General features: G+C 36.1%; 1 protein-coding gene across 14 annotated transcripts in view; it reads left to right on the top strand.

Annotated features, from left to right (window-relative positions):
- LOC141917819 (nipped-B-like protein) overlaps window positions 1-27,244 on the top strand; it is a 172,970-nt gene that overhangs the window by 87,857 nt on the left and 57,869 nt on the right. For 8 of the 14 annotated variants that reach the window (XM_074811409.1, XM_074811403.1, XM_074811407.1 and 5 more), the window contains 2 exons: window positions 1,821-2,453; window positions 15,312-16,814. In XM_074811409.1, coding sequence (XP_074667510.1) covers window positions 1,821-2,453; window positions 15,312-16,814 — 2,136 coding nt within the window. Of the gene's footprint in view, window positions 1-1,820; window positions 2,454-4,234; window positions 4,331-6,717; window positions 7,501-11,348; window positions 12,918-15,311; window positions 16,815-27,244 lie in introns of those variants that run through there. The other 6 variants (XM_074811414.1, XM_074811417.1, XM_074811413.1 and 3 more) reach the window with 5 other exon arrangements.

Raw genomic sequence — 27,244 nt, 5'->3', positions numbered from 1 at the left:
TTGAAAAGTTTTGAGCTGCCTCTAATATTTTTAGAAATAAAAAATGCAGCCTGCATTTCCAGTGAGTGGTAGTCATTGCCTTAAAAGAAATTAGTAGCTAACAGTTTCTGCTATACAGTACACTGAGACAATCTTGTAAATTATTGTCTAAAGAGACAGTAATTAGGAGAAGTGTGTGTGTGTGGAGGCAGCATCACAAGAATAGGAATCTCTGGTGGAAGGCAAGCGAGAGATCTTCAAAGGGTGTAGCCAGGTCTTCAGTACTAGTGATTGAGTGTGGTGTCTAATTTGAGGAGGGGAAATGGAGTAGTGAAAAGATCTTAAGAATCAGGATGAGTCAAAACAGGGCTTCCCAACATTGTGGATTTTATTGTCAGAATATGGAGCTGTTGCTGATGGTCAAGACAGAGTAAGATAAACCCATTTTATACCCTGCTCTACATACAGAGGTTATAGGACTTCTCACAGAAGGTACTAGGGAGAGAAAATAAGTATAGTAGTCTGTGCCAAGAAGTCATCAGTAAAGGCACACCTTTCATTTGAATTGAAGTTTTGCTAGAGGTGTCCATTCTTTTTTTCCATCTACAGGTCAGTACGTTGCTTAATAATTCTTAATATTTCTTAAAATATCTGATAGAAATTTAAGCTTCAGAATAAAGCTGCTTTCTTGTTTAGTGGTGTATCTTGAATGAAGCACATGGGGACTTGTATTCCAATTAGTTTTTGAGTGTTGTTAGAAGTATTGACCTATGATGACCTAAAATAGAATGACTAATAATAATCTCAGTCACTGCTTTCTGAAGATCAGTATTCCCCAGTGGATGAATGGGATCAGGTAAATGTTTGCTTTATTTAACAAGAGGAGGCTGGCCCTATTAGTCCAGCCAATAGGCTTTTCTTCCCCCCCCCCCACACCAAGTATTCCTTTTTAAGCCAAAAATTATAGCTCAAAATTATAATTGGGAGGAGTTGAAAAGCTTCTCTGTTTTTCAAAGCTTTTTCTGGGCTCACAGTTATGGGGAACTAGTTTAATTTGAGGAACAAAATATTTCATGTGATTAATTGGAGAATGTTTTTAATAAAAAATGTCCTTTTAAAAAAATTTCTCTGGATATACTCAAAGCCTGAAATGAGTACATGTAGAAGTAAAAATTCATATGTTGGAAAAAATAAAAAAAAAAAAAAGAGGGAAGATAAGGCAGGGAATGATAGAAAAATGCTCTAAGACAATTAGTGGGTTTTAGATAGTAATGAGTGGGGGAGGTTGGAATGAATTTACCTAAAATTTAAAAACAAAAAAAACCCTCCAACTGTCAGAATCAAAGTTAAGGAGGTTGTGTATGTTTTGATTTTTTTAATATATATATTTTGTTAATTACTTAAAAATGTGTGGCTGAAATGACTAATGCCTATACACTGATCATTAAGTCTTCATCACTGGACATTATTAAGAATCTTTTTGATATTTTCTTTTGCTGTAGTCAGCTTGCTTTCATTGACTATTTTCTAATAGTTGATATTCTGAACCTGAGGTTTGTTGGGTTTTTTTTTTTTGGTGGTGGGTTTTTTGTTCCCTCTTCTCTGAAATGATCCCTTCTCTACCTGCAGTGGATGGCTAAAATTCCTAGGATATACACTGCAACTATCTGAATTGCATCTTGATCTAGGAATGATGTGCTTCCTACCAATGTCACTTAGACCTTTTATGAACACAGATATATGTACAAATACATATTAAAATTATGTAGGTTATATTTAGTGTGGTTTTATATAAATATGGAACAACATAACTGTTCAGTTTTTCTGAATTATTATTCTAGGATCAAGACAACCTTTAATCCAACAATCTCAGCCTCCACCTTATTCATCACCTAGAGATGTTCCCCCAGATATATTGTTAGATTCTCCAGAAAGAAAGCAAAAGAAACAAAAGAAAACGAAGTTAGGCAAGGATGAAAAAGACCAGACTGAAAAAGCTGCAATGTATGATATCATTAGTTCTCCTTCCAAGGACTCCACTAAGCTTACATTAAGACTCTCTCGTGTAAGATCTTCGGATATGGACCAGCAGGATGATATGCTTTCCGGTTTGGAAAACACCAGTATGTCAGAGGGTGATATTCCTTTTAATGTGCAGTACCCAGGACAGACTTCTAAAACACCCGTTACTCCACAGGATGTTAACCGCCCACTAAACGCTGCTCAGTGTTTGCCCCAGCATGAACAGACAGCTTTCCTTCAGGCACAACAAGTGCCTGTTTTACAACAGAACACTTCAGTTGCTGCAAAACAACCTCAAACTCCTGTGGTACAGACACAGCAACAGGTTTCGCAACAAGGAACTATAACGTCATATGATGAAGTAGAATTGGATGCATTGGCTGAAATTGAGCGGATAGAACGTGAATCAGCTATTGAAAGGGAGCGATTTTCAAAAGAAGTGCAAGATAAAGGTAAAAGGATTGTGTGTGTATACACTATATATATTATATATGCATATAAACCCCATATATATATATATAAAAAAAAACACCCTTTCTTATCATTGTCACCTAGTTCAATTCTGTTTACTCAGTGTAGGTGGTTCTACGACATTCATCTCCATTCCCCTCCAACAATGAACTGTAATCTCAGATATATGCATATTTTTAATATCTGGTATTCTTTATTTAGGATCTTAATGGATGGAAAGTGAAGTTCTTATGTTTCAAAATTCTTTTTAAGCTACTCTTATTTTGAACCATGAGACTGAATGAAGTACAATTGACATTGTTTATAGTTTCTAAAATCCCAGCACTACCATAAGTAAAGATTTGTAATAACTTTTGGTAGTTGAATTATTAATTAACTATGTTGCCTAATTTAAGAAAATACAGGAAAACTTTTATTCTATTCATATTCCAATTTGAACCTAATGTGAAGGAGGTGTTAGAGTAAAATCACATCTATTCTTTTAAAGGCACTGTAATGATAGGATAATATACATACTGCTATATTGTCTCCAATGTTTGTTCAACAGGATATTCATTACTATGTAGGCATTACAAGTTTTAGAGAACTACCATATATCTATATGGTCTCTAGTACAGAACCAGATAAGCCTCTGAACTGATTGGTCTTTACTTCAGTAGCTGTACTGGTTGTATTAACTGATTTCATTGAATCTATCCTCTGATTTTTTTATTTTTTTTTTTACTTTTTTTTCCTGTTGTTAACTGGTTTGAAGGTCTTAGGCTTCAGAAATATCAGAAGTAGATGCAAAACCCATATGTAAATCTTGAAGACAAGATGTGGTTTATAAAGTAGATAGTGATAGGTCAACATAAGTATTTTTCAGAAGCTTTCTCTGTACTGTTTAACTTCTGAGAAAAAAATCTTTTAGATTATAATGCTAATTTATTAGATACTCCCAAGAAATATCTTGCAGAGTGGAAAACAGTGCAGATTCTGATTTTGGAAGTTCATAGGTGAAAATGTTCGATTTTGGACATACTTGTGTAGAGGCAACTGGATTTGCATACAATTTGGTTCTTTAACCAGCAGAGAGAGCACAAGTTTTCTCCCTATTCAAAGATTATTTTTTTTTTTTCAGTTTTTAAAGATGCCTGGAGAGAGAGAGTGAGAGGGGGAGAGAGAAAGAGAGTTTGTGTTTGTGTGTGTAAATATTCTTGTTGCAATTACTAAAAGGATTAAGTTTTTATGTATTTCTTATTTGGTAACTAAATGAAGTCTTGTTAAAAAACATTGTGAATATACGGAGAAAATGTGTGCTCACCTCAAAAGAGATTTCTACTGCCTTTAATTTTGATTTAATGAAATGGTGGAATTTTTTACTTTGCTTACATCTCTTCTACTAATTTTAAATTTATTTATGGAAAACTTGTGGTTTGTCTCCTCCTACTTAAAAAGCTACTTCTATACCCCCACGCTTCGAGTAGATTCTCCAGCACATTTTAGCTGAGAAGCATCTCAAAAAATGCAGTGTATTTCTGATGGTGCACAGCAGCCTTCAAACACTTAGAGCAAGACTAAAACACTCTTTCTCTTTTGTTCTGGCTTTTAGGAGATGTTGGACATTAGTTGTGAAGTTTGTTTACCATAATTATGTAGCTATGAGTTTCTTTTAGCGAAAGGAGGGATTTTTATAGAATGCGATCTCTCCACTGCTCAATAACCATCTTACCAAATAAGGATTCCAACCTTATGCTTCCCTTCTACCTGCATCCTCTGCCAGGTCTCAGTTCTTCCTGAGTTCCTGCAATTGCTATGGATCAGGTGCAAGAGTTGCTGCCTTATATTGGGACAAATGATCACCATTTATTCACTGGTGGTAAGTTGCCCCTATGCTAGACAGTAGCTCTTTTCACTTTCCTGCTGAGTTTTCAACCGTGAATGAATAGTATTGAGTAGAAGGATTTTTAGCAGTCTTGGGACAGATTTCCTGAAAAGCTGTTACCTTAGAGAAATATGATTCTTATTTTTTGGTAAAGCTTTTGCCATTGCTTGTAAGTTCGTACTATGTCTACAAGTTGATATGCTCTGGGATTGTTCTAGTTATAGCCATTTGGTTTGGTGTGACTGCAGGAGGAAGCTTCCTCTATTGTTCCTATGGGAATATGTCTGTTAGAAATATATCCAGTAACTCCTAAATATGTCATTCATTTTTGTGAAGTTGCTTACTGTATTTATGCAAAAGCCTGGCATTTGTGCATTTTAGTACATATACTATAACTTCAGATCACATTATGTCAAGAAAATAGTGTGATTGTAGCATGTACTTGGTCGAATTAGAATGGGAATGTATAGTGCTGGCTAATGCTGTATACAGCAAGCATCCCTCTAGAGATCTTACTCTAGATGCTAGCACATGCTAAAATCTGCATGAAGGCCTCTTTGTTTGCTTTTGTAATTGAGTCATGGGAATACATATTACAGTGACACTACACTTTCTGTGTGAGCACGCGTTGTTGTCTTTCATAAATTACTTTGAGTAGAATTGTACTTGCAAGTTTTGATAGAAGATTAGTGGTCTCTGTCCTTTTTTTAGACATGAAATCTCTACAGTAGTGTGCTTCAACAGAGGTTTTCAGATGCTTCTTTTTTAACAGTAAGGCTTTGGATGGATATGACACGTTCTTTCTGAGGTTGGGAACTAGTAGTGCGGTGGAACTGTTTATTCCAGAGGAGAGGCAGAGATGTTTTTTGGGAGGTTATTGCTAAAAATGATACAACTACTATACTTGCCTAAGGCAATGCTAAGGTGGTTTTTTTTGTGTTTTTTTAAATGCTGAGGTCCTTTTATAATGTTTGTTTCAGGTGGGAAATGGAGATTGGAGTCCTTTGGAAATTATAGTACTTTCTGTAATAAATTCCTAATTCTAACAAAACTGTTAAAATATTTATCTTCCACCAAAGTCTCTCAAAGTAGGAGGCAGTCTCCGTTCCAGAGGTGGAACTAACAGGGTTATGCAGAAGTGCCGCCGCCTTTGAAAAGCAGCATGTCTTTCTGGAACCTGATTGTCATGCTTTTGCTTTCTGAAAAAGGAATTCTTAGTGCAAAAATCACTAATGCAAAATCTGGCAGATTTGACCTAATGTCTATCAGTTGTGCATAAGGAGAGATTTTATAATATAGACTTTTTGCCTCCATATCTGAGTGTTTTTCAGAGCTCTGTCTTTATAATTCTATCCTTTTGGTCTATTTGGATCTTAGATTAAGTGGATTATATGGTCTTTTCATCATGATAGAGGTGCAAAATTTGAAAAAGTTGGTTTCATCCTTGTCCTCTGTGTAGAAGGACAAGAGTCCATTTCCTCTTCCTACTTTTTCCATCAAGGAAGTCTCTCTGTATTGATTAATTTTGCAAGTAATTTGTCTGTATCTGTTAATGAAAGGAATAATTGGAGATTTGGAGATCAAAGCACTCAGCACTGAAAGTTACATTCTAATACATCTATTATGTTTAACAGCCTCAGAACAAACAAGTCATGGAACATGACAAGCCTCAGGTTTTCAGTACCCGTTGCCTCCCTCACTATGGCCTCTATACTCTCATCAGATACAAGCTGTCAATCAATACTAGATCATATCTTCTCTTTTGAAAGGATGTGTGATATCACAGTTAGATCCAGCTATTGTTTATCAAGACTCGGATTATTTGAGTGGAAAAAAAGTGATTCAAAAGGGTTAATACAGAAAGGGATTATCTCTTTCCACAACAGTCCACAAGTGATTCATCCTCTGCTTAGGTATATCAGGATACCTTTCTAAAGAAATTAGACATAATGAAGCTTCATGCACACTTTCTTCTAATGACTGTCAGTAGCCACATTTCCTGTACTACTTGGTGCTCTTGAATGCCTTCGAAACAAGCGGAGGTCTATATTTTGAACCTATTTTGTTCATTTAACAGGAGCTGTGCTTAGTTCACATTCTGAAGTTGACTACTCCAAGACAGTACAGGAAATCCTGTGGAGTTTTAGAAAATTATGTCCCAGGAATTTCTGTACTTCTCAGTAATCTTTTTTTCCTGGGGGGGAGCGGGGGGTAGGTGTTGAGGGAGAAATTTAATGTGGGTAACCTCAGTTCTTTGCATTAACTGGTGCTTTGCCACTGTTCAGATACAAGTGGGTTATTTTTGTTTATAGTCAAGTAGTTCAAAGCTAGTCAGTCACTTTCAGTCTAAACCTTTCCCAGAATATTACATTAAGGTCGTCTTGTTCATCAAGATTTAGACCTGTTACTGAATTAATTTTCAGGTTCAAGGTTTCTACCTCAAGATCTTTCATGATTTTCTAAAAACCCCAAATACTGTGAATCAGTGTTTAAGATATTAATGTTAAAAGGAGCTCTGAGACTTCTGGGAAGGGGAAAAGGGAAGATAACCTTGAAAGTTACTTGAAAAAACAGAAAGTAACCCATCTTTTTTTCAGATACTCTTTTTCAAATTGCTTTAGTTTTTTATTTTATTCAGATTTACTAAATTTTAATTTGAGCTCTTCCATACGTAGTATTATGTGTTCACTGTTAGATTTTAGGCTACTTCAAAGACACTTTTATATAATGCAGCTGTCTTAACAGATTAAGGAGTTCTATTTTTACTTGCAAAAGGCACTGTTCTCTGGAGTTTGTGAGAAGAGTCATGAAATCATTAATGACTAACCATTTCATTGGGAGGCTATTTTTTATTTAAAACTGAAAAGTATTAGAAGCATTTTTTAAATGAGACAAACCTACTCATTTCTGTGGGGTTTTTTTCCCCTATATATTTTACCTCTGAGGATTCATTTTACCCACTTCGGAATCTTACTGTAGATTCTTTGAATTAGGAAGAAGTGAAGCTGTAATAACTTTATTTCCAATAATTGAATCAGTTAGGGGGCATTTGGATGCCTGCTGTGGGCCCTTCTTTTTTTAGTTCATTCCAAGCCCATAGCAGCAGACACACACATCCCAAGAGTGTGAATCTGCCGGAGCAAAACTCAAAACTACAGTTATAGGTAAGTAAACTTTTTCTCTTACCTTTTAAGTTCTTATCCAGCTCCTCTCCCTTTCTCCCCATTACCCATCTCCCCTCAAAGAGGAGACTAACAGAAGAACACTATTAAGAATTAATAGTTTGTTTACATCTAATTTTATGTAGCCAATGAATGAAATGACAGAATGTGTAATTATAACCAGTATATTACCATTCATTTACAAAAACATGTTATAGGGATTTTATTTACTTAAAAATGGAGGTACAAGTGTAGCCATTTGTATAGTAATCTTGCAGAAGATTACAGTCACTAATACCAGAAGGTGAAATGAGACAGTGTAAAATAATATAAATGATTGTGTGTCTACGTAGTAGGACAGTGTGAGAATCAGGTATAATGTATTTTGTGTACACAAACTTTCATTAGGTCTGCATTTTGAAGCCTTATGTAATGGATGAAACTGGCACCTCATGTAGCTTTCCCAAGAAAAAGCAGGTTTTCAATGTCCACTTCCTATAGATGAGAGACTTCTTTTGGTTTGTGTTCAGATGTGTTTTAAGAATAGTAAGGGGAAGAAATTCCTCTTCTGTCTAGAGAAATTGCAGTGAAGTGTTGCGATGTTTCCATCTATCTGGGAAATATTACTTTCTTTTATATTTTTTAAAGAATGAAATACTGATTGAGTGAAAAACACGTTTTTTTTAAAAAAAAAAAGTAGAGGCATATTTTTTTAATGGTGTTTTAGTTTATTTTGGTACTTTTGTGTAACATGAAAGCAAATTCCCACATTTATTCCAGGTTGTGCTTCACATAGGGTAGCACAGAAACCTGCTCTTGTAAGCAGGTATAGACAATACCTAAAACCCAGAAGTTTGGTAAGAAGCGTATTTTGTTTTTATCTGTAGCGTAAATTAAGATTAGAAAATTAAATATAATTTGCATGTAGCATATGCCCTTGATTGTACCTGTTAAATGGATGGGAGGATTTATAATATTACTTACCCAGTAATGACTTTATTTTGTTCTGGGACAGTCACTTCTTGATAACAGATTTAAATCTTGATAAAGAAATGGCATATATAATTAATAAAGCTTATTAAGAGTTTAAGCCCAGCATTTCTATAGTTCATAGTCACTAAGTTTGCTCCAACGTTAACCTAAGATGACACAGACTTTTTTCACTATCATCCCATATAAATGTTACTGAATCTAGTTGATTGAAGATATTTTTGAATGCAAGGTGTGATGTCAGAATGAAATCAACATCTGGAAGGGAGATTAAAAGTGTTCACCAGTAAATTTCAAAGTCATTTGCTTATTTCTAAAATTTGTTGTTCCTACAAATGAATTTGAAACTTAATTGGATATGTTAATCTGGAAGTGATATATAAAATAATTAGTTTTCATTAAGTCTGTTGTTAGTGTGTTGAATGTTTCTTGTGAAATTAGGCACTGCATTGTGTATTTCAAAAGTAATTGCACTTCAGGTTTTACTCAGATTTTTTAACAATTGAGTTTACAAAACTATAATTCTTCAAAAAGCAAACACATGGATAAAACCTAGAATTTGTGTCAGAAAAATCTCATAAATAAATTGAAATCATAGTGTTTGTAAAATCAATATTAAATTCAGGGAGGTTAAATTACAGCTTCCAGTCTCTAAATGAGTGGAGATGCTTGATTATAATTTGTTATAGTTCAATTCTTCTTATTTTCTAGTGTAATATTTCTTTTGTATTACTATAGTTGACAGGAAATAATGAGTTACCAAACATCCTTAAGTAGAAAAATTTGTAAGATCATATTTCATTCTCCAGTTATCACAGAATCACAGAATCATCTAGGTTGGAAAACACCCTGAACATCATCTAGTCCAACCTAACACTGACAGTTCTCAACTACACCATATCCTTAAGTGCTATGCTGTTTACATTATTGTCATATTTAAGAAAACAAGCAAAATTTTACCAAAATGAAGATTCTGAATTCTGCTATACCCTAAGGCATGCCAGAGACTCCTGTAGTCTTTTTGGGGTGGTGTTTTTGTTTGTTTTGTTTTCTTTTTTTTCCTGAATGAGTTTGGTCATCCCTCCTGATGGACTTTCTTTTTTTCATAGTGACCAGAAGTTTGATAAAGTCTCTTGACAGATCACTAAAAATTAGCAGCTGTTTCTGTTCAGATTCTCAGAAATCCCTTCCTCTGAACTGCAGCAGCTGGAAGCCCTCTGGTCTCTACTTTGGAGCCTTTGGAATTATGTTCTGTTCTATAAAGCTTCCTATACCAAGACCATGACTGTACTTTCTTAGTTTCTTCTGTAAAGGAGCAAGCAGCGAGACTAAAATATTTTACTTGTTTGATGAGTCTCTCCTTCAAGGGGAGGAGCTGGTGCTGTGGGAATCTCTTCTACTGATAGGAAGGGGTCTCTTTGGTTGTTTAATTCTTTGCTTATTGGAATATGGTTGGGGGGTGTGTGTCAGGTGAGAGCAAACTCTCATGGCCAGTAATGCTAAACGTTCATGAAAGAGTAGAAAGATAAGAATGGATATTTGCCCTCACTCCATTGATAGGCCATCCATCAGTACCATTAAAGTAATTTTAAATCTTCCTTGTATCCAGATTATATTGATTGGTTTAGATTCATGTGGTCTATGCAACACTGTTAGTTGGGGAGGACAGGGTGCTTGGACAGCTTTGAAGAGATCTGTGAAAAATAACTAGGAAAATAAAACAGTTGTCAGTAAACACAGATTTGTTATTTAGGCATATGGTTATGTGGTATTTGTTGAAAATTCCTAGTCTTGACTGTTAGCTTAAATAAGATAAGCCTCTGGCCGACTTGTCTTTGATGTTCAAAAATGGAAGGTTTGACAAAAAGTAATAAATGCTTAGGACTGATATATTTGGTATAAATTTATTCATTGCTGATTTAAAGAATGCAAATAAGTGGTATTTCAAATGGGTGGAGACATCCTAATAATCTCTGCAGAGTGTTAGAGCTTTAAAATATTAAACTCCTAATTGTTATGCTTTAAAAAAAGAAAGCTTGTACTGGAGTCATCAAAATGGTTTGTTGAGAATTGAGCATTAGAGGATCAATCTTCTTTGTGGTTCTGAAGAGGAGTACATTCGCATTTAACCATCTTGGATATGAACTCTCCAACTGAATCCCTTACAAGGTGTAAATGGGGAAGTTGTAATTTTGCCTGTTGTGTCTTCAAGATCATTCAGAAATCTCTGGATTTTGAAGTCTACCAAACAGTATTAATAGAGCAGAATGTTACCATTCTGCTGAAACAAAGCTTAGCAACCATGCATGTAGTTCTTATTTAGACTTGTTACCTTTTCACAGATATTTACAAAAGGCCCATTTCAGTTTGCTAGGACAAGCAGTTCTAGAAGTTTTTAAGCTATCATCCTATTATACTCATTTGTTGAAAGAGTTTAATCTGGGATTTAAGACAGTCATCGGGTTTGCAAGAAAGCAGCAACATCAGAGACTTCAGCTCTAGTGATGTTCTGGCTGCTGCTTTGGAAAGATTTCACATTAAATGGAAGAATTGGAGATACTTCTTTAATACCAGCTCCCCTCATCCAGCTGCTGTCCCTAATACTTGCTCAGCTTCCGAGCATATCCGTTTTCAGGATGGATATTCTTCAAATCACAATTGACTTGCAGTTTCAGCAGAAATGTATTCGAAGGAACCTGTGGTTATTCCAGTGCAATGTGTTTTTGCACAAAGGTTCTGCCGTAATTAATTAATTTCTAAATCTGAAAGTACTCATTGTTTTGACACGCAGATATTTCCAAAGATGAAGGCCACAACCTGTCTCCAGGAATACTGTTCATAACGGGACAGGTGAGACATAACTGCTTGGAAATCCAGCTAACCCTTTTTTTCCATTTCAAACTTATGGTTCCTGTAATATTTTGTTTCTTGCACCACAGTGACCCATTTCATTTGACAGAACATCTCTGCTATTTTTTAGAATAAGGTAGCTTATGATCTTGCTTTGAGTACCAAGGTACTGAGCATGTTGCAATGTAAAGAGAACATCCATGCAGATTTGCCAAGCCAAAAGAATGCATACATAGAATAACTGGGATCAGACTACACTCTGAACTGTCATAAATTTGTTCAAGGAATTGAACAAAATATAGATACATTTTCGATATTTTGGATGTATCTACATTCGGGGGGGAGGAGGAGTGAATAATTTTTCTAAAAAGAAAAAGAATCTGAAAACAACAAAATTGGATATCTGATCTTTAATATAGTCAGAAAGCTCTTCTGTGGCTTACTACATATTCCTTTTACTATGAAAACTGTTACAAAGAGTGAAGGAAAAAGATCCTGATCACACTTTATTGGTCTCAAGAGCTTGTGAGCCTACCTGTTCAGAACTGTGGCAAGCTTTGAACCTAGGTCTGCAGGATTTGAAAGAAAAATATTAGTCTGATATTTTGGCAAAGTCCTAGATCCTGATAATAAAAAGAAATTCTACTATGGAATGAAGTGGACGAAGCTTGGATACTGATGCCTTGAAGGATATGAAGTATATTTGAATGGATATTGTAAAAGTTCCTAAGTTCATCCGTTTGTTAAGACTCTAAGAGGTCTTGGGACTCATGCCTTAACAAGGCAGATTTATGCAAACTTGCATATATTTGATTGTAAAAGAGAAGACCTGAAGACATCTGTTTTTAGAGGGTTAATTACTCTCTCCTCACTTCTCTGATACTCTATTGATTATTCTAATATAGTTCAAAGTGAGTTCAAGATAAAGCCCTCAAAGCCCAATGGTGTTTTTCACCTTTCATATTTCTGCAGCTATGATGGCAACCTAAAAAGTTTTTGTTCTCATTCAGTGGAGTTTTTCCATTATGCTCAATGAAGATAGTGGTCCTCTGTACTCATCCTACCTTTAATGCCCTAGTTCAACTTGATATTTTCATATACTTGGGCCAGCTTTTTTGTCCTAGATCCAGAAATCTCATAGAAGCAAAACAGTATTGATCAAGTCTAGTTCTGAGGATCGCCATCAAGATGCACTGGAAATATGAAGAAATCTGTGAGTAATCTGTAATTACGTCTGCAATCACCTTGCCATTTAGGAAAAGAAAACTTTGAAGGCATCCCTTTCTTCACAGAGAAGATGTCAACAGGTTGTGGTTATAACTTACTAAAACATCAGTACTCAGTTATCAAGAGAAATGAAGAAGGTTCATCAAGAGAGCTCTGTATTTAGAGGGAATATGCAAAGTTGTGATGTGATCATCTATTTATATGTTCTCAACTTACAATTTGACAGTTTGGATGGTGATGAAGAGCAGCATTTTGAGCCTGGTCAGTTATGGAAGTTCAAGAGAGAAAATTGGTCCTACCTGAATTGTTTTGGTTATTTAATCTTGGAGCCCTCAACATGAGGGCTCTGAAAGGTGAGTTTTGGTTGATCCAGCTACAGCAGTTTGAGGCATCACAGCTCCTGGCTATTTGCCTTGCTCCTATAGTAGGGGTAGCAGAAGGAAACATTTGCTTGGCTCTTAGCTGACTTGTTTAGTTTGGTAGGTTAATGCAAACCATCTTCACTAGTGCCTTAAGCTGATGCACTGGACGATGAAATGCACTTGCGGAAATGTGTGTTCCTTTCTGCTACGGGTGATAACATCAGTTAAAGGAATGGGGCAGATAACTGGTAACAGTAATGTCTTAAAGGCTACTGTTAGATCCACCATCAGAGCTTTACAGGACTTTTTCAGTGTGGCTGACAGTTCTGGATTAAAATGAAAAAGCTGACAGGCTTTTTCCTAAGAACACAAGTTTCTCAATTTGTGTTTCAAAATTTAAATAGTTTTAATTGAGAAATAAGGTAGTGATATGTGTGTGTGTATGTATGTATATTAATGTATATGTTTAAAAAAGAAATCAAATGTGAAATCTATCAGTCTGGAAGCTTCTACTTCGTGGCCATTCCTAACACCTGCCATGAAGCTCAGTGAGGTCAAAGCCCTCTTAGTCACAGGGAGAAAAAGAATTTTTGTCACTGCATTAAGGTTTCAAAAAAAACATTTGTTTTAATAAGCAGTGTAGGGAAGTTAATCTATATAAGGTCTCATATAAATCCAACAGTTGTTGTTGTACAGGAAAAGCAAAAATTGCCATGCTGAAAAGCTGCACCTTTGATTTGGCAAATTTATTTTGCTTCACATGTCTACCATAAAGTTGACAGGTGTTCCTATAGGTTTTTGTTGAACTTTTCAAAGTTCCTTATTTGCAGTTGGCCAGTTTCTGCATGGAGTTTATTGTATCTGTCTTTATTCCAACCATTAAATGTTGCATGTAATTTTTGAGTTTTAGGAAGTTAGAGATATACAAATAGATTTGAGAATGAAAATGATGGAAAAAAACCACAAACACATTCACATCACAGGAATTGACCATGTTACTACTTGTTACTGTGTTCTAATGTTAATTTTGGAAATGATCCTTCAAAGTTTTAGTTCTTCTGAATAAGAATCTTCTACAAGTATAGAAGAAATTAGAAGTTGTATGTTATAATTCTGGTTTACAATTTGAGAGGTTGTTGGGTTTTTTTTCCCTTAGAGTTTAATTCCCTCTTCCTTGATTGCATCCTCCTTATCCTTCCCCTGCTCCCAAAAAGAGAGCTGGCTTATTGCATCTGGTGATAAGGCACCACAAATCTAGGCACAAAATAAGTTATTTTTCTTATATTGCATTTGTGGTCTAGAGTTTTGACAGTAGATCTATAACAGAATTTCCAACCTGTGTTTGGTCATTACTTAGACTTAAAATCATATTCCCTGATTACAGAGGAAATAATTGCTTTTTTTGACAAATTACAAAATGGTAGTTGAGAAATGGAATATAAGCTTTACTGCATGTAGGGCTTTTGAGTTTCATGGCAGAAATTAATTTTAGAGTACCATGTTGATAATATAAATAGGTTGTATTTTAAATGAATAGAACATACTCTTTTTGATATTTCCATGTGCTTCTCATTTCTATGAAGTCTACCAAATTACAGGGTGTGTGGTTGGCTCACTTTTTCTGTATTCTACTCTTAATGATTTTATTTTTTCTTTTTGTACAAACTGAAAGGATTATTGCAGAGTCAAGCTCTTGACACTACATAAAATTATCACTGAACTTTTTATTTCATCCATGACAAGCATTATGGTTGCAAAGGGAAAATACTCAAGCTTTTAAGTGTGTAGTGGCCCCTCACCTAATACATATGTGTTATGGTATAGACTGCAACTCTTGATATACTCCTTGTTTCAAAGAGAAGCATGGAGTGTTGGAGTTATTTTAATAATTTTTGTTCATTGTTTGTGTGTTCCCTGGCTACAATATGTGTGAAGTCCAACTGATGCACTGAACCAAGTAGGGAGAACCTCTGTCTTAATCATTGCAGATCCTTGCTTAATTCATGTATAATGAAGCAGGCTGAATCTGTAGAAGAGAATCTTTTATAGTAGTATTCCTCAAAACTTGCTTCAAGTGTAAATTTTTTTTTTTGGGTCGTTATGTATCATAGTTGCTTTATTAGATGATTTCATGTTTTGAGGGTGTTTTTTTAATGATTAATTGGCATGTGTGGTAGACTGACAATAAATGATAGCCTGAATACATTAAAAAGTATTAGTTAGAGAAGTTCTATTCTTGCTTTTAAATTCAAAGGGTTTTGTTGTGTGTGCACATACATGCTGAGGAAGATTAACTGGTGGGGGTGGAGGGGAATGGACATTTTTGCTTGGACGTTTATCTGTTTCTATATATAGCATTTGTGATTTTTCTCTTCTAATTTTCAGATAAGCCTCTGAAGAAGCGAAAACAAGAAAACAAACCACAGGAGGCTGGAGGTGCTACTGGAGGAAATAGAGCAGCTTCTCAGGAGACAGGTTCTGCAGGAAATGGGGCGAGGCCAGCCTTGATGGTTAGTATTGATCTGCAGCAAGCAGGAAGAGCAGATTCTCAGGCAACAGTAACTCAAGATGTGGACACCATCAAAAACCCTGAAGAAATGAAGCAGTATAATGATGGGTTTGTGTGTGTTCCCCAAGAAGATACTGTTGGAGTTCTTAAATTTAAACTTGAAAACCATCCCGAGATTTTTAGGAAAACGTCAGACTTTGAATGTCAAAAGACAGATATCCAGCAAAATGAAAACAGACAAATGGAATTTCAGCAAAATGTGAGCAGGCGGTTGGAAAGTAAACACAATGAGAACAAACAGGTAGAAGCTAAACATGAAAGCAAGCATGAAAGACAAATGGAAGTGAAACAAAATGAGAACAGACAGACAGAATCAAAACAAAACGAGAGCAGGCAAACGGAGATGAAACAAAATGAGGGAAAACAAAATAATGGCAAGCAGGAAATAAGGCAGAGGCCTGAAATGCCAAAACAGAAGAGTGAAGGCAGGCCCGAAATGCCAAAGCATAGACATGATAACAGGAGAGACTCAAGTAAACTGTTTTCAGATAAGAAAATTGAAATATCTAGGCATAAACTAGATGTGAAATCTGATCCTTCAAGGATAAAATCTGAAAGTAGATCTGATCCAACAAAACAAAGGCCTGATGGGTGCTCAGTTTCGGATACACCAAGGCGTGACAATGATAGCCTTAAACAAAGATCTGAGGACAGGGAGGAGTCAGAGAGATACAGGGGAGATCCATCCAAGATTAGAAGGTCAGAATATTTGAGATCCTCAAACAAAAATGAACATGATTCTAAGCATGGTATTAAATCTGATGGTTCAAAAATTGAGAAATTTGAAAGGAAACATAGACATGAGTCTGGTGAATCAAGGGAAAGGTTTTCTTCTGGGGATCAGAAATCAAGACCTGACAGTCCTCGTATTAAACAGGAAGTTAAAGGAGATTCTAGTAAATCAAGACCTGATAAACCTGGTTTTAAATCACCCAACAGCAAGGATGAGCGAAGGATAGATGGTAATAAGAGTAAAGTAGATGGTAATAAAGCACATGCTGACAATAAAGCAGAGTTTCCCAGTTATTTGTTGGGGGCAAGATCTGGCGCATTGAAACATTTTGTCATTCCAAAAATCAAGCGTGATAAAGATGGCAATGTTACTCGGGAGTCAAGGAAAACTGAATTTAAAGGTGAACAGAAGGACAAAGTAGAGAAGATTGGGCTAGTTGAAGATCTAAATAAAGGAGCTAAGCCTGTAGTTGTCCTTCAAAAGCTTTCATTGGATGATGTGCAGAAATTTATTAAGGATAGAGAAGATAAATCAAGGAGCTCTTGTTTTAAACCTAACAAGAACAAGTCATCCAAATCTAATAAAGGTAAGATTTTTTTAATGTTAATTGCATTATATCTTGTAAACTCCTTTTAGATTTGCTACTCTTGTGGTTAGAAATTAAATGCAAATGTTTGATAGTTTATATGCTTGCTTATATGGTGATTTTGGGGAACAAAGTGAAACTTGTCTACAGGATTGTCATTATTGGAAATCTTGCTACAGTGTAACTGAAATGATTTGTTTACTCCAATGCAAGTTCCTAATGTGGGAACACTTAAAGGGTACTTCAGCTACATTAGTTTAATCTGGTAATTTATCTAGTGAAACATAACTGCTATATGAATGATTTAAACTGGTTTAAGCGTGTCTGTATAAGGAACTGGTACTACTGCAACTAAATCAGCATAGCTGGAGTGGTAGGAAATACTACGTATACAAGCCCTAAGATTCTTTTATATTTTTAATTGGAAATTAAATGTGGTTTTTACAAAGGATGTTTTCACATGATAAAATAAGAAGGCAGTTACAAAGTCCCATCTGTCTCTTTTACACTATAAATACAACTCTGTTGAGAAGCCTCCACACTTTAGGCTGTGTAACAATAAGCTTATGAAAAGGTTCTGTCTTTAGGAGAATTCAGATATTGTCTCTATGGTCCAGTGTATGTGGAAAGAGGAAAGGAACTCATAAACAGTGAGCTGGCATTTTCAAATTAGTAAATGAATAGGAAATTATTCAAAATAGTTTGTAGGTTTGATATTTGATTGATTGTCTCTTCTGCAGATTTAACGCTTTTTTTTTTTTTATAAGATTGCTTTTCTTCTTGGTACTATAATTTTGGCTTCTTTGTTTTCAGACTGAAGTAGATCATTTCACATTGTGAAATCAATGTTACTAACTGGTCAGGGTTCCTTTCTTTTTTGATGTTTAGCATTTAAAGCATTTAAATTTCTTACATAGCTATGTTTATAGAGCTGTCATGTCTCAAAAATAGACAAATAATGTGGCAGGGGAGAGGATTTCAGCTGTATACAGGATTATTTACGAATGCAGTTCCAGATATATCATTGCTTATGAATTAGAGATTAAAATGTTTTCTTACAAAGTTGATCTGATGATAAATGATGTAGAAATCATCTTTGTGAATGTATAACTGTTTATGTGCATGTGTGTACAAAGTTGATATATGTATAATGAATTTATTGTGCTACGTCTGTTCTCTATCTACTAACCTGATTGTATTGACTCTTAAAGACTTAATAGTTCAGGAGGACGATTACTTATTTGTAAAATATTAGCCTCCTTGTTAAATGTTTTCTCTTTATCCTGGAAATATGAACATTTCCCCTCTCCCTTTTTGAGATTCAAAACAGGCAAAATTTCCATTTCTAACAATAATGGGTATGAGTCGGACATAAAATTATGACATCTTTGCTGTCAGCTTAGTCTAAAGATTTCAGATGAAACTTTTATGTTCTTGATAGTGAATACTGAAAACTTTCTGATGGAATTCAGCTCTTTTCTCAAAAGGATAGACTTTGAATTCACACAATTCTATGTGCAGAAAATCAGTAATTTATAGAGTCCTCGGAGCCATTTACAGTGCATGTATGCTTTAGAAAATGCTTCTGAAGTAGACTTTTTTGTAGTCTGCATTGTATGTGGTTATTTCTATAGTATATTTTAGTAATGTGTAAAGGTTTTAATGACTCTAGTAGCTGCACCATACATGAGCAATGCATTAATTTTAAAGTCAGGTTTATAACTTTGCTGCAATGTTTTTGTGTATTTTGTGTTTTCTGAAGTCATATATTTCTTAAATATTCTGAAATAACTTGGGACATATTTTCCTGGGGAAAAAAATGTTTGAATCTGATATCAGTCTCTTTGCTGTTGTATCTAGAATAAGATTTTTAAAATGATACTAGAAATAAGTTTCGTGGAAAGAATAATGTTGTAACTATGTTTCTCTTACAAATCAAGCTTTGAGTGTTCATCCAGGCAGATTTTGGAGAAAGTGTCTTTGAACTTCAGATTTTTCATGTGTATTTTTAGTTTTACTTTTTTTTTTTTCCCCAGATTACTGGTAACCTACTTCCTAGAATATGTTATGCTAAATAATTAGGTGGACTCCACTGTTTTAAAAGGTTCATAATTCATAAAGATATCTTTTCATAAGCCAAAGTCTATTTGTCAACAGCTGACTGATATAGGAAATATTCATGTTGTTTCCACAATGTCCTCATTCCAACTGAGAGAAATAGCATTCACTGTTTTACTCCGTGCCATTTTTATAAACATTTTAATCCATTAGGAGATGTAATTTTGATAAACATGCTTTATTTAGTTCATCCTATATTGCTTAGTAGATTGTAGCAAATCTTTTTTGGTGTTGCCTTTTAGAATCGTTATTCTACTTCTTGCATCCCTCTTATTCCATGTAGCTTAGTATATTTTGCTTTATCTTTCCTTCTTTTACCTCCTTGTATTTCTTGTCCTTTGTTTTTCCTTTCTCATCCATACCTCCCACAAGATAATGTCTTCTGGCTTTGTTATGTACAACATCATTGCTGTGATTTATCTGAAATCCAGTTTAAAATAGAATTAGTTGAGCTAGTTCAAAACGCCATTTAGATAGTCATTCTGTCTTAAGGGACTAATGCCCATTCATTATAAAACTCGGTGAAATTGACTTGTTTTAAGCTAAAATTAATGCTATGTATACTCAAAGTCTATACAACTTTTTTTACGGTGTTTCAATAAACTTTAAATTTGAAAATCATACCTTTATTGTGAACGTGGATAAGCCTTGCATTGTACTGTAAAAAAGCAATGTAACATTTTAATCAAATTTTATAGGCATGTTTGAAATTTTGTTAAGTTATTATATGAATGGGATAGCTGTAGTATGTAATTAAGATTGAAACATCCCAATGGTCCCTTTTGGCATTTACAAGGAAGAAGCAACATTTTTCTCTCTCTCCTGATCTTTGAGCATTTTTCTGAAAGATGCACTCTAGCTCAGAGGAAAGTTATGGAATTTTTTTTCATAGTATTTTTGTTAAGAGGTCTTATGGTGAAATTTTGTGGCCTGTTTTGTCCAGGTCAGAATGAACTGTAACTCTTTTTTCTTCTGGTTTTAACATCTGTGAATGTCTTTTATCCTGGTTTTAACACAAATATATGTTGTTGGGGAATCCATGAAACTTTTTCCTTCCAAGTTTGTGCCTGCAATGGAGGAGGTCATGTTTGCTATCCTTCCTTTTCAGAACTTCAGCAAATACTTTCTCTGCTGCTGCTTATAGCTATGCTGAGATGGGAGCTGTTACCAGTTTTACAGTTACTGCATTCTGAACAAGACAAATTTTACTTTAAAGTATGAAACAGATATGAGTAATGAGAGAAACTGTCTGTGTTAAGGAGATGTCTGAGTTGGTTTATAATTTATTTGAAGAATTGGCTTTCCAAAATAAGCACCACATATGTAATGCAAGTTTTAGTTCTAGGACAAATGAGTGCATGTTTTTTAAGACTTGTGCGGAAACACATTTTGGGTCTTCAAATATCACCTAAAAAGACTTTGTTGTTTTTTAAAAAAAAAAAAGTGTTAATTTCACTGCAGAATCTAATGCCAAATGCTACTTCTTTATTGTGTAGATTGTTATAGGATTTCATTATATGTACAACACAGAACTTTAAACACAGGTTTTCATTGCTCACTACAAGTCTTCCTTCTCAGCTGTAATGATCTGAAATTTGAGTGAAGATTTGCTATTTCTTCAAAGCTCGTCTTCATATTTTTTACAGGTGCAACTAAAAAATTTACTGCTGCTTAATCATCTTTATGTCATAGAGTTAAAACAATGCTTCTAGATTTTTCTGTGTTCTGTGCTTGTGTGTTTAGGGGTTTTTTTTCATTCCAGATTACTTTTTCAGAACCTGTAATAACTATAATTTGTAGTCAGTGATAGGTTGTAGCAGCATAAAATTCCATGGCATTTGTGTAACATGATGGTCCATCTTTGAGTTCTAACACTGCTGGAAGCAGTCTCACTTGTGAAACAGAGTAATCAATTAGGCGCTCATCTTCTAGGTAGGAGTGACAAGAAAGGGAGTATTCCAAACGAAAAGCTGTATACAGATTGTGTTGGCTCAGTGAGCCAACTTCTGATGCTTCTCACAGTCTTCTGGGCAGCACAGCAGAGCTACTCACCAATACTTTTTGGTACAGCTGAAAACTAGACAAAAAGGGAGTATCAATTTTAAACATTGTTTAAATCCTTCATGTATAGGACTTCTACAAAGACAAAATTGGCAAATATTAACTCATTAAGAAAACTTTAGAGTTCAACTCAAATTTATTTCCAAAATAAGTCTCTTGATGCTGAAGCAGACATACTGTTGTACTCACTGAAATCAGTGGGGCAAGCAGCTGTGCTGCAAGGAAATAACTGGAGTAAAAGCATGTTTCCTTTGGAAAGGAAAGGGCTGCAACTCAGCTTGCTTACTATAGATTGTGCTTTTGTAAAGATAACCATTGTGAAAGTTTGTAATTCCACAAATCTGAAATTTGTAATCACTGTCTTAGAGTTCCTGGCAGCAACTGCATTTGCATATGGGAAGGCCAGAGTAATAACTGACTAAGCATCTTTCATGTGCATGCACTGCCAGGTGGATCAAGCATGTCATAACTTTCTCTGAAGTTCTCTAGTAAATTATGCCACATTTCAGAGAATTAAAGGATATATTTCATGGTTTACAGCAAGGAGTTTATCATGATTATTCTTAGTTGAAGTCTTTAAACTTCTCTTAAACTCTAAATTTAACTGAATTTGTAGAAAAAGCATCACTTTCATGAGAATTCTACAATCTTCCTGGTTTTCCTCTTTGCTGAGATATTAGTGACCACCTCTTTTCAACTTAACTAGTCTAGAAGAGGAGCTGGCTGTCCCTCATGGCATTAGAAGTTTTTAAAGACATGTTGGGTTCCATTTTAATATACACTTTGTCCTTTTAGCCCTATTTTTTTTTTTTTCTACTTTCTGGACTGAACAGGTTCATAGTTTGAAAAATATTCCAGGCATTGTTTAGTCAAAAGCCAAAACCAAACTATATATAACCAGTTAAATCCAATCTAGTCTAGGAAGATCTCAGTTCTCTAGCATGGATTGTTCCTACTTGCAGGGACTTTTTTTAGGCATGGTGCATCTGTCCTATCCCAAAAAGTATGTTGGGATGTGTGGGGGCACTGTATGTACTCTCTGGGGCCTTTGTTTTTGGTGTTAGTTTTTCAGAAGTAGATGTTGGATAAACTGATATTGGTAGACAGCAGGAATTCAGCAGTTGCACACTGCAGTCCATCCTTGTGTTGATCTGTTACCAGTACAATAGGAGATGTTTTCAGCACACTGCTTTGCCTGGAGGCTGCTTGAGTTATTTCCTATTTTTGTCTTTGCCACTAAGGTAAATAATTTGATTCTTGCTCTCACAGTTGTTCCTAAGTTTTCTCTGGATAATAAGAGTGAACTTTATGTTGCACTTCTAAGCAGCAACAATAAACTTGACCAAATCTACTAGTTTCATTGTACTTTGGTTCATCTGAAATATGATGCTTTGTCTGTTTGCAGATTTAGAAATGCATTGTTTAATTAGTTTACTTTTGAAAAATTACTTTGGCACATGAAATGATAGAAATTTATTACCTAATTTGTCAGAGCAATTTGTTGAAAGTCTGAAGCTGCCTTTGGTTCATGGGTTTGGATGCTTGATCAGGTTCCTCTTATTTCTGGGAAAAGCTAAAGCTATTTTGCAGAAATTATTTTTGCAACAATGCATTGCAATGTGTAAAAATGTGGACCAGCAATTTGTCTAACATTACAATATGCAATGCAGACCTGATCATGTGTCTAAGTATCTAAATATGGATGTTATTTCTTGGCTTATGTGTGGGGATGTGTGATCAAAATTTTTGGTTTGAATTTTCTTCTAGACAGAGGGCAAATTTGGAAAAATACAAATAGGGGAAAGCCTCACATTTGCTTCTAATAAATGAACTTTTCTGTTGCTCGACACTTTCAACCATTTTAGGTGACTTTTTGTGTAAGAAAATTTAAACTATTTACTTGTAATTTGGAACTTATTTTTGCTCTATGGGGATATTACCAATGAATATAAAAGAAAAGGATGAGACCTTTTTTGTTCTTCAAATTACTGAACTGTTGTTTTCACCAAATTAAAGGTTCCTTAAATATACCTACTGTTTAATTATCTTCTGAGCAACTTTCCTGTAGTATTTTATATTAAAAGCTAAAATATCAGCAATTTTTTGTTCGTGTTGTTAATGTAATTAAGTTCCTTTGAAGAAGCAAAACAAGAGTAGCTTCATCTGGTGTTTTCAGTGATAAAGGCTGAGAATCTGTCCATGATAGAGTGAGATAAAAGCAGATCTCGATGTGCCTATAGTCACAAATTGGATATAAATCATGGTATTTGTTTTGCTTGTTCTCTGAAAAGATCTTGGTTGTATTATATTGATTATATAGGAGTTTTTCTTTTATGAGAAGAAAATTGATGTTTAATTTGATTATGTTTAATGAAGGCCTTTTTTCTTAGGTGAGGCCCCATGACTCAGTTTTTAAATTAATCAGAATACATGTCTGGGAAAATGCAACAATCATAAATTTCAGATTCCAAACATTAATAGTAACGGAAAATTATATGCTATGTTTTGCAACTGTACTAAACAACTTAACTTTTTAATACAATAAATTGAGTTGACTTCAATTTCAATGCATATGTTCAAAAGCAATGACAGTGAAATCCAAAAGCAGTCCCCTGACACTATGATTCATAAAAGTGAGGTTCTTTGTGCAGTACTACATTTATTTCAGTTGTCGATCTTGCTCCATTTTACTCTGAGTAATGCTATATTTTTTGTGAAATGTCTTGCAAAACTAGACTACTCTAGCCTTATTTTATTGATGTTTGTAAAGACGAGAAGTCAGTGAATAGCAATAAGGAATAAAATAACTTGTGGCTATAGTTACTGCAGCAATTGGTTAGCTTGAGGAAATCATTGATGCCAATGTAATGTGAGTTCTCATGCTTCTTGGCATCTTTGGAGAGTGTGCAGTGGGTATATTCCTTGTTCTCTATCTGGATCCTTCAGGGTGCTCTTTGGAAATCTCTTTCCTCGGTCAAAAAATGTTTCTTGCTTCTAAGAGTATTTTGTGCTATTGTAAAATCCTTTTTGAATCTGTGCTGCTTAGCCGTGGGCAATGATGATCTCTACTACATTCAGTTCCTGTGTCCAGATTCTTCTCTGACCCACCAACCTAGCTGGGTCCTATTTCTCAAGGCCAGAGCTAAGGACTGGAATATAACCAAGGAGCCTGAATCTCTTATTTTATTTAGCCCAAGGCTGAGAGCCTTCCCTTTGTGCCAGTATTGGGGTAGATGAGGAAAAATGATTTTGAAAGATGTTCAAGCAGGTTCTATGGAATGATATAGGACATACTTTTTCCTAACACTGCTTTCCCTCCCGCCAAATCCATTGCAGCAGAGTCCTGTGGGCGCAGTCCCTTGGGCGGTGATGAGGGGATCTCAGTCTTCCACCCTTTTTCAGGCACGTGTGTGAGCTGAGCTGAGGAGTTATCCCTTTATGGATGTAGTCAAAAGGTGAGGGTAAGGGGCTCAGTAAAGGGTTATATCCTGTTTATAGGATGTAGCTGTATGCCCTTCCACAAACTTTAAGGCAGAGAATGGGAAAGGAAAGAGGAAAGCCACTGAAGTAAATGGACGACTACTCAGATTATTTTAATCAGTATTTATCTTTATGGTGTGTTTTTCAGCTGATGATATGGTATTGAGATAAAAGTGGAACTTCTGTCTTATGAGCAGATGTAATTTCCTCATACTTTAAATTTCTCTTTGAGAAAAGGATTGCAATTTCCCTGTTTCCCCTTCTGTTCTTAAAACTCTCCAGGGCACAGAATTATTTGGAGGAGTGTGATGCTGGTGGGCAAGGGACTCTGATCACCAAGGACTCAGATATAAAGAACATACTGGAGCATTTTAAGGGAGAGCACAGTGGAAAGGATATAATTAAATTTGCACACTAAGGGATAGCTGAAAATTTTCAGCTTTAACCAGTAAGCTGTTCATCAATCACAGGTAGTTATGTGGCCCTTTGCACTGTAGTGCCTGACTGCTATACTGTAACAGAACTTAACTATTTTAAAAGGATGTTTATTTTCTAAGCATCTTCATAAAGTAGGGAAGTACTTTTATCCCCTCTTTTTTCTTTTAGTTCTTAATCTAAAATAGAACCTTATCTGCATGAGTGGTTGTAGTAGAATTAATGTAGTAATTGAACACACAGTGTACTAATTGAACACATGATAATTGGCTAAGTATATAACAAGTTGTGGCAATCAATACAGTATGCCTTGCATTTCTTAATGGTAGTGAAGGAAAAAGGGGAAAAAGGAAAGGAGGGAGATGGAGGGAATAGGGGAATAGAGATCGCCAGTCTGGGTTTCTGCGTCGATCCCACCAGCGAGGGTTCCAGGAGGCATCCGTCTTCTTCGCTTCATTTCACTCTTCAGCCCCCTCCCCTTCCCCCCCCTTGATTTATACCCACTTTCCTTGGGTCCATCCCCTAGGTCGACCCACATACCTACGTATCCCATGTACGGGGAGGGGTGAGGTGTTTCATGGGATGATGTAATTAGCATGATCATGTTAGCCCTCGTTAGCATATTGAGGGGTGTTAACTTTAATATGCATTTTGTGGATAATGAAGCAAAGGTCATTCACCGGACAGATGGCCCTTGAAATTTGGCCAGGTGCACCAGAGCAGAGCCGTCCTGTCTCCACAGGGCTCCCTCCTCCAGCTGCATCCTGTGTTATTGGGGCAGCCTTATCAGCTTCGACCCCCACACCATCCACCCCGGGACTATAGTTTCGTCTTGCGAATGTTTGAGGCATTCCTTAGCTCGGAGGGCCTCCGCTCCCCCTGCTAACCTTTATCTCTTTCTCAGGCTGTTTTTCTCAGTCCATGTTTCTCGCAGGCCTGTTTTTTCGTCTCTCACAGCTGTGAGTCTGTGGTGTTGTAGTTACAATGACATGGCTATCCATCAACAAGAAAGAAGGCACTCTTGTTACAGAGTAAGAGTGTATTTTATTTGATTTAGCACAGAGTTTGAAGGTTGCTTGAGCTAATCCAGAAAGAATCTGCTTTCCTTCCTGTATTATATATGTCTGACAAGAGGTTTTATCAGAGTAGTTATAGCAGTGACCCAAAATGACTTGAGAAAGTTAGACAGTAGGCTGGTGATACATAAGGGAAGTAGACCCAAAACCACTGGAACATCCTCTCTCAAATGCTCAGAGAGGACATGTAAGGAAGGTGAGCTTGGCCTCTGTGGAATAGCAGCAAGACTGGATATACTAGTCATCAGCAAAATAAGAAGAATCCAGTAGGTAGTTAATACCTTCTGTGGCTAAAAAGGAGTTGAGGGAAGGGCAAAATTGAGCTGTAATCTGTAAGTTTTTATTTTTAATGTCAAAATGAAGATGCGTGGCAATTCATTAGTGTAGAAATTCCAGAATGTGGGGAGTGGCTATATTATAATTTCTAAACACTGAGAAATGCAAAGTTAAGATTCGTATCCCCACCCCAAACAAGTGGCACTGTTCCCTCTGTCCTGGTTTGAGCCCAGAGGGCAACTGAGCACTAGGCAGCCACTCACTCCGCCCTTCCCCCCTAGTTCTGAGAAGGAGAAAATGAAGCAAAAGACTGAGGGATTGACATAAGGACAGAGAGGGATGACTCACCCATTAGCATCACAGGCAAAAGACAGACTCATTAGGGGAAGAAAAAAGAACATAAATTTAATACAGACACCTAACAACAACAACACTTAACAGACAGAGTAGGACCGTGAGAAGCATTACCACATCTTGAAAACACCTTCCCCCATCCCTCCCTTCTTCTCAGGCTCAGCTTTGCTCCCAATAACTCTACCTCCCCCCTCCCCCAAGCAGTGCAGGGGGCAGGGAATGGGGGGTGCAGTAAATCCTGCTGCTTCTTCCACCTCATGGGGAGGGGGGAACACGACACACACGGAACGGAAGGAATGTCTGGCATTCTCTCCCTGCTCCTGTGTGATTCCCCTCTCACAGGAGACAGTCCTCCACAAACTTTCTCTGACATGAGTCCCTCCCACAGGCCACAGCCCTTCCCAGTATGCTCCAGCATGAGTCCATCCTGCATGTCGCAGTCCTCCCAGTGCTGAACTACAACAGTGGGGGCTTCTCAGAGTCCTGGCCTCCTTTGGGCACAGCCCCCTGCTCCAGCATGGGGTCCTCCAGGGGCTGCAGGTGGGCATCTGCTCCACCGTGGACCTCCATGGGTGCTGCATGGGACATCCTGCCCTCTCACCATGGGCTGCAGGGGGGTCTCTGCTCCAG

Source organism: Strix aluco, chromosome W (genome assembly GCF_031877795.1).
Source record: "Strix aluco isolate bStrAlu1 chromosome W, bStrAlu1.hap1, whole genome shotgun sequence".
Classification (NCBI taxonomy): Eukaryota; Metazoa; Chordata; class Aves; order Strigiformes; family Strigidae; genus Strix; species Strix aluco.
The sequence above is the reverse complement of the archived record's forward strand: the minus strand, read 5'-3'. Positions and strand labels throughout refer to the sequence as shown.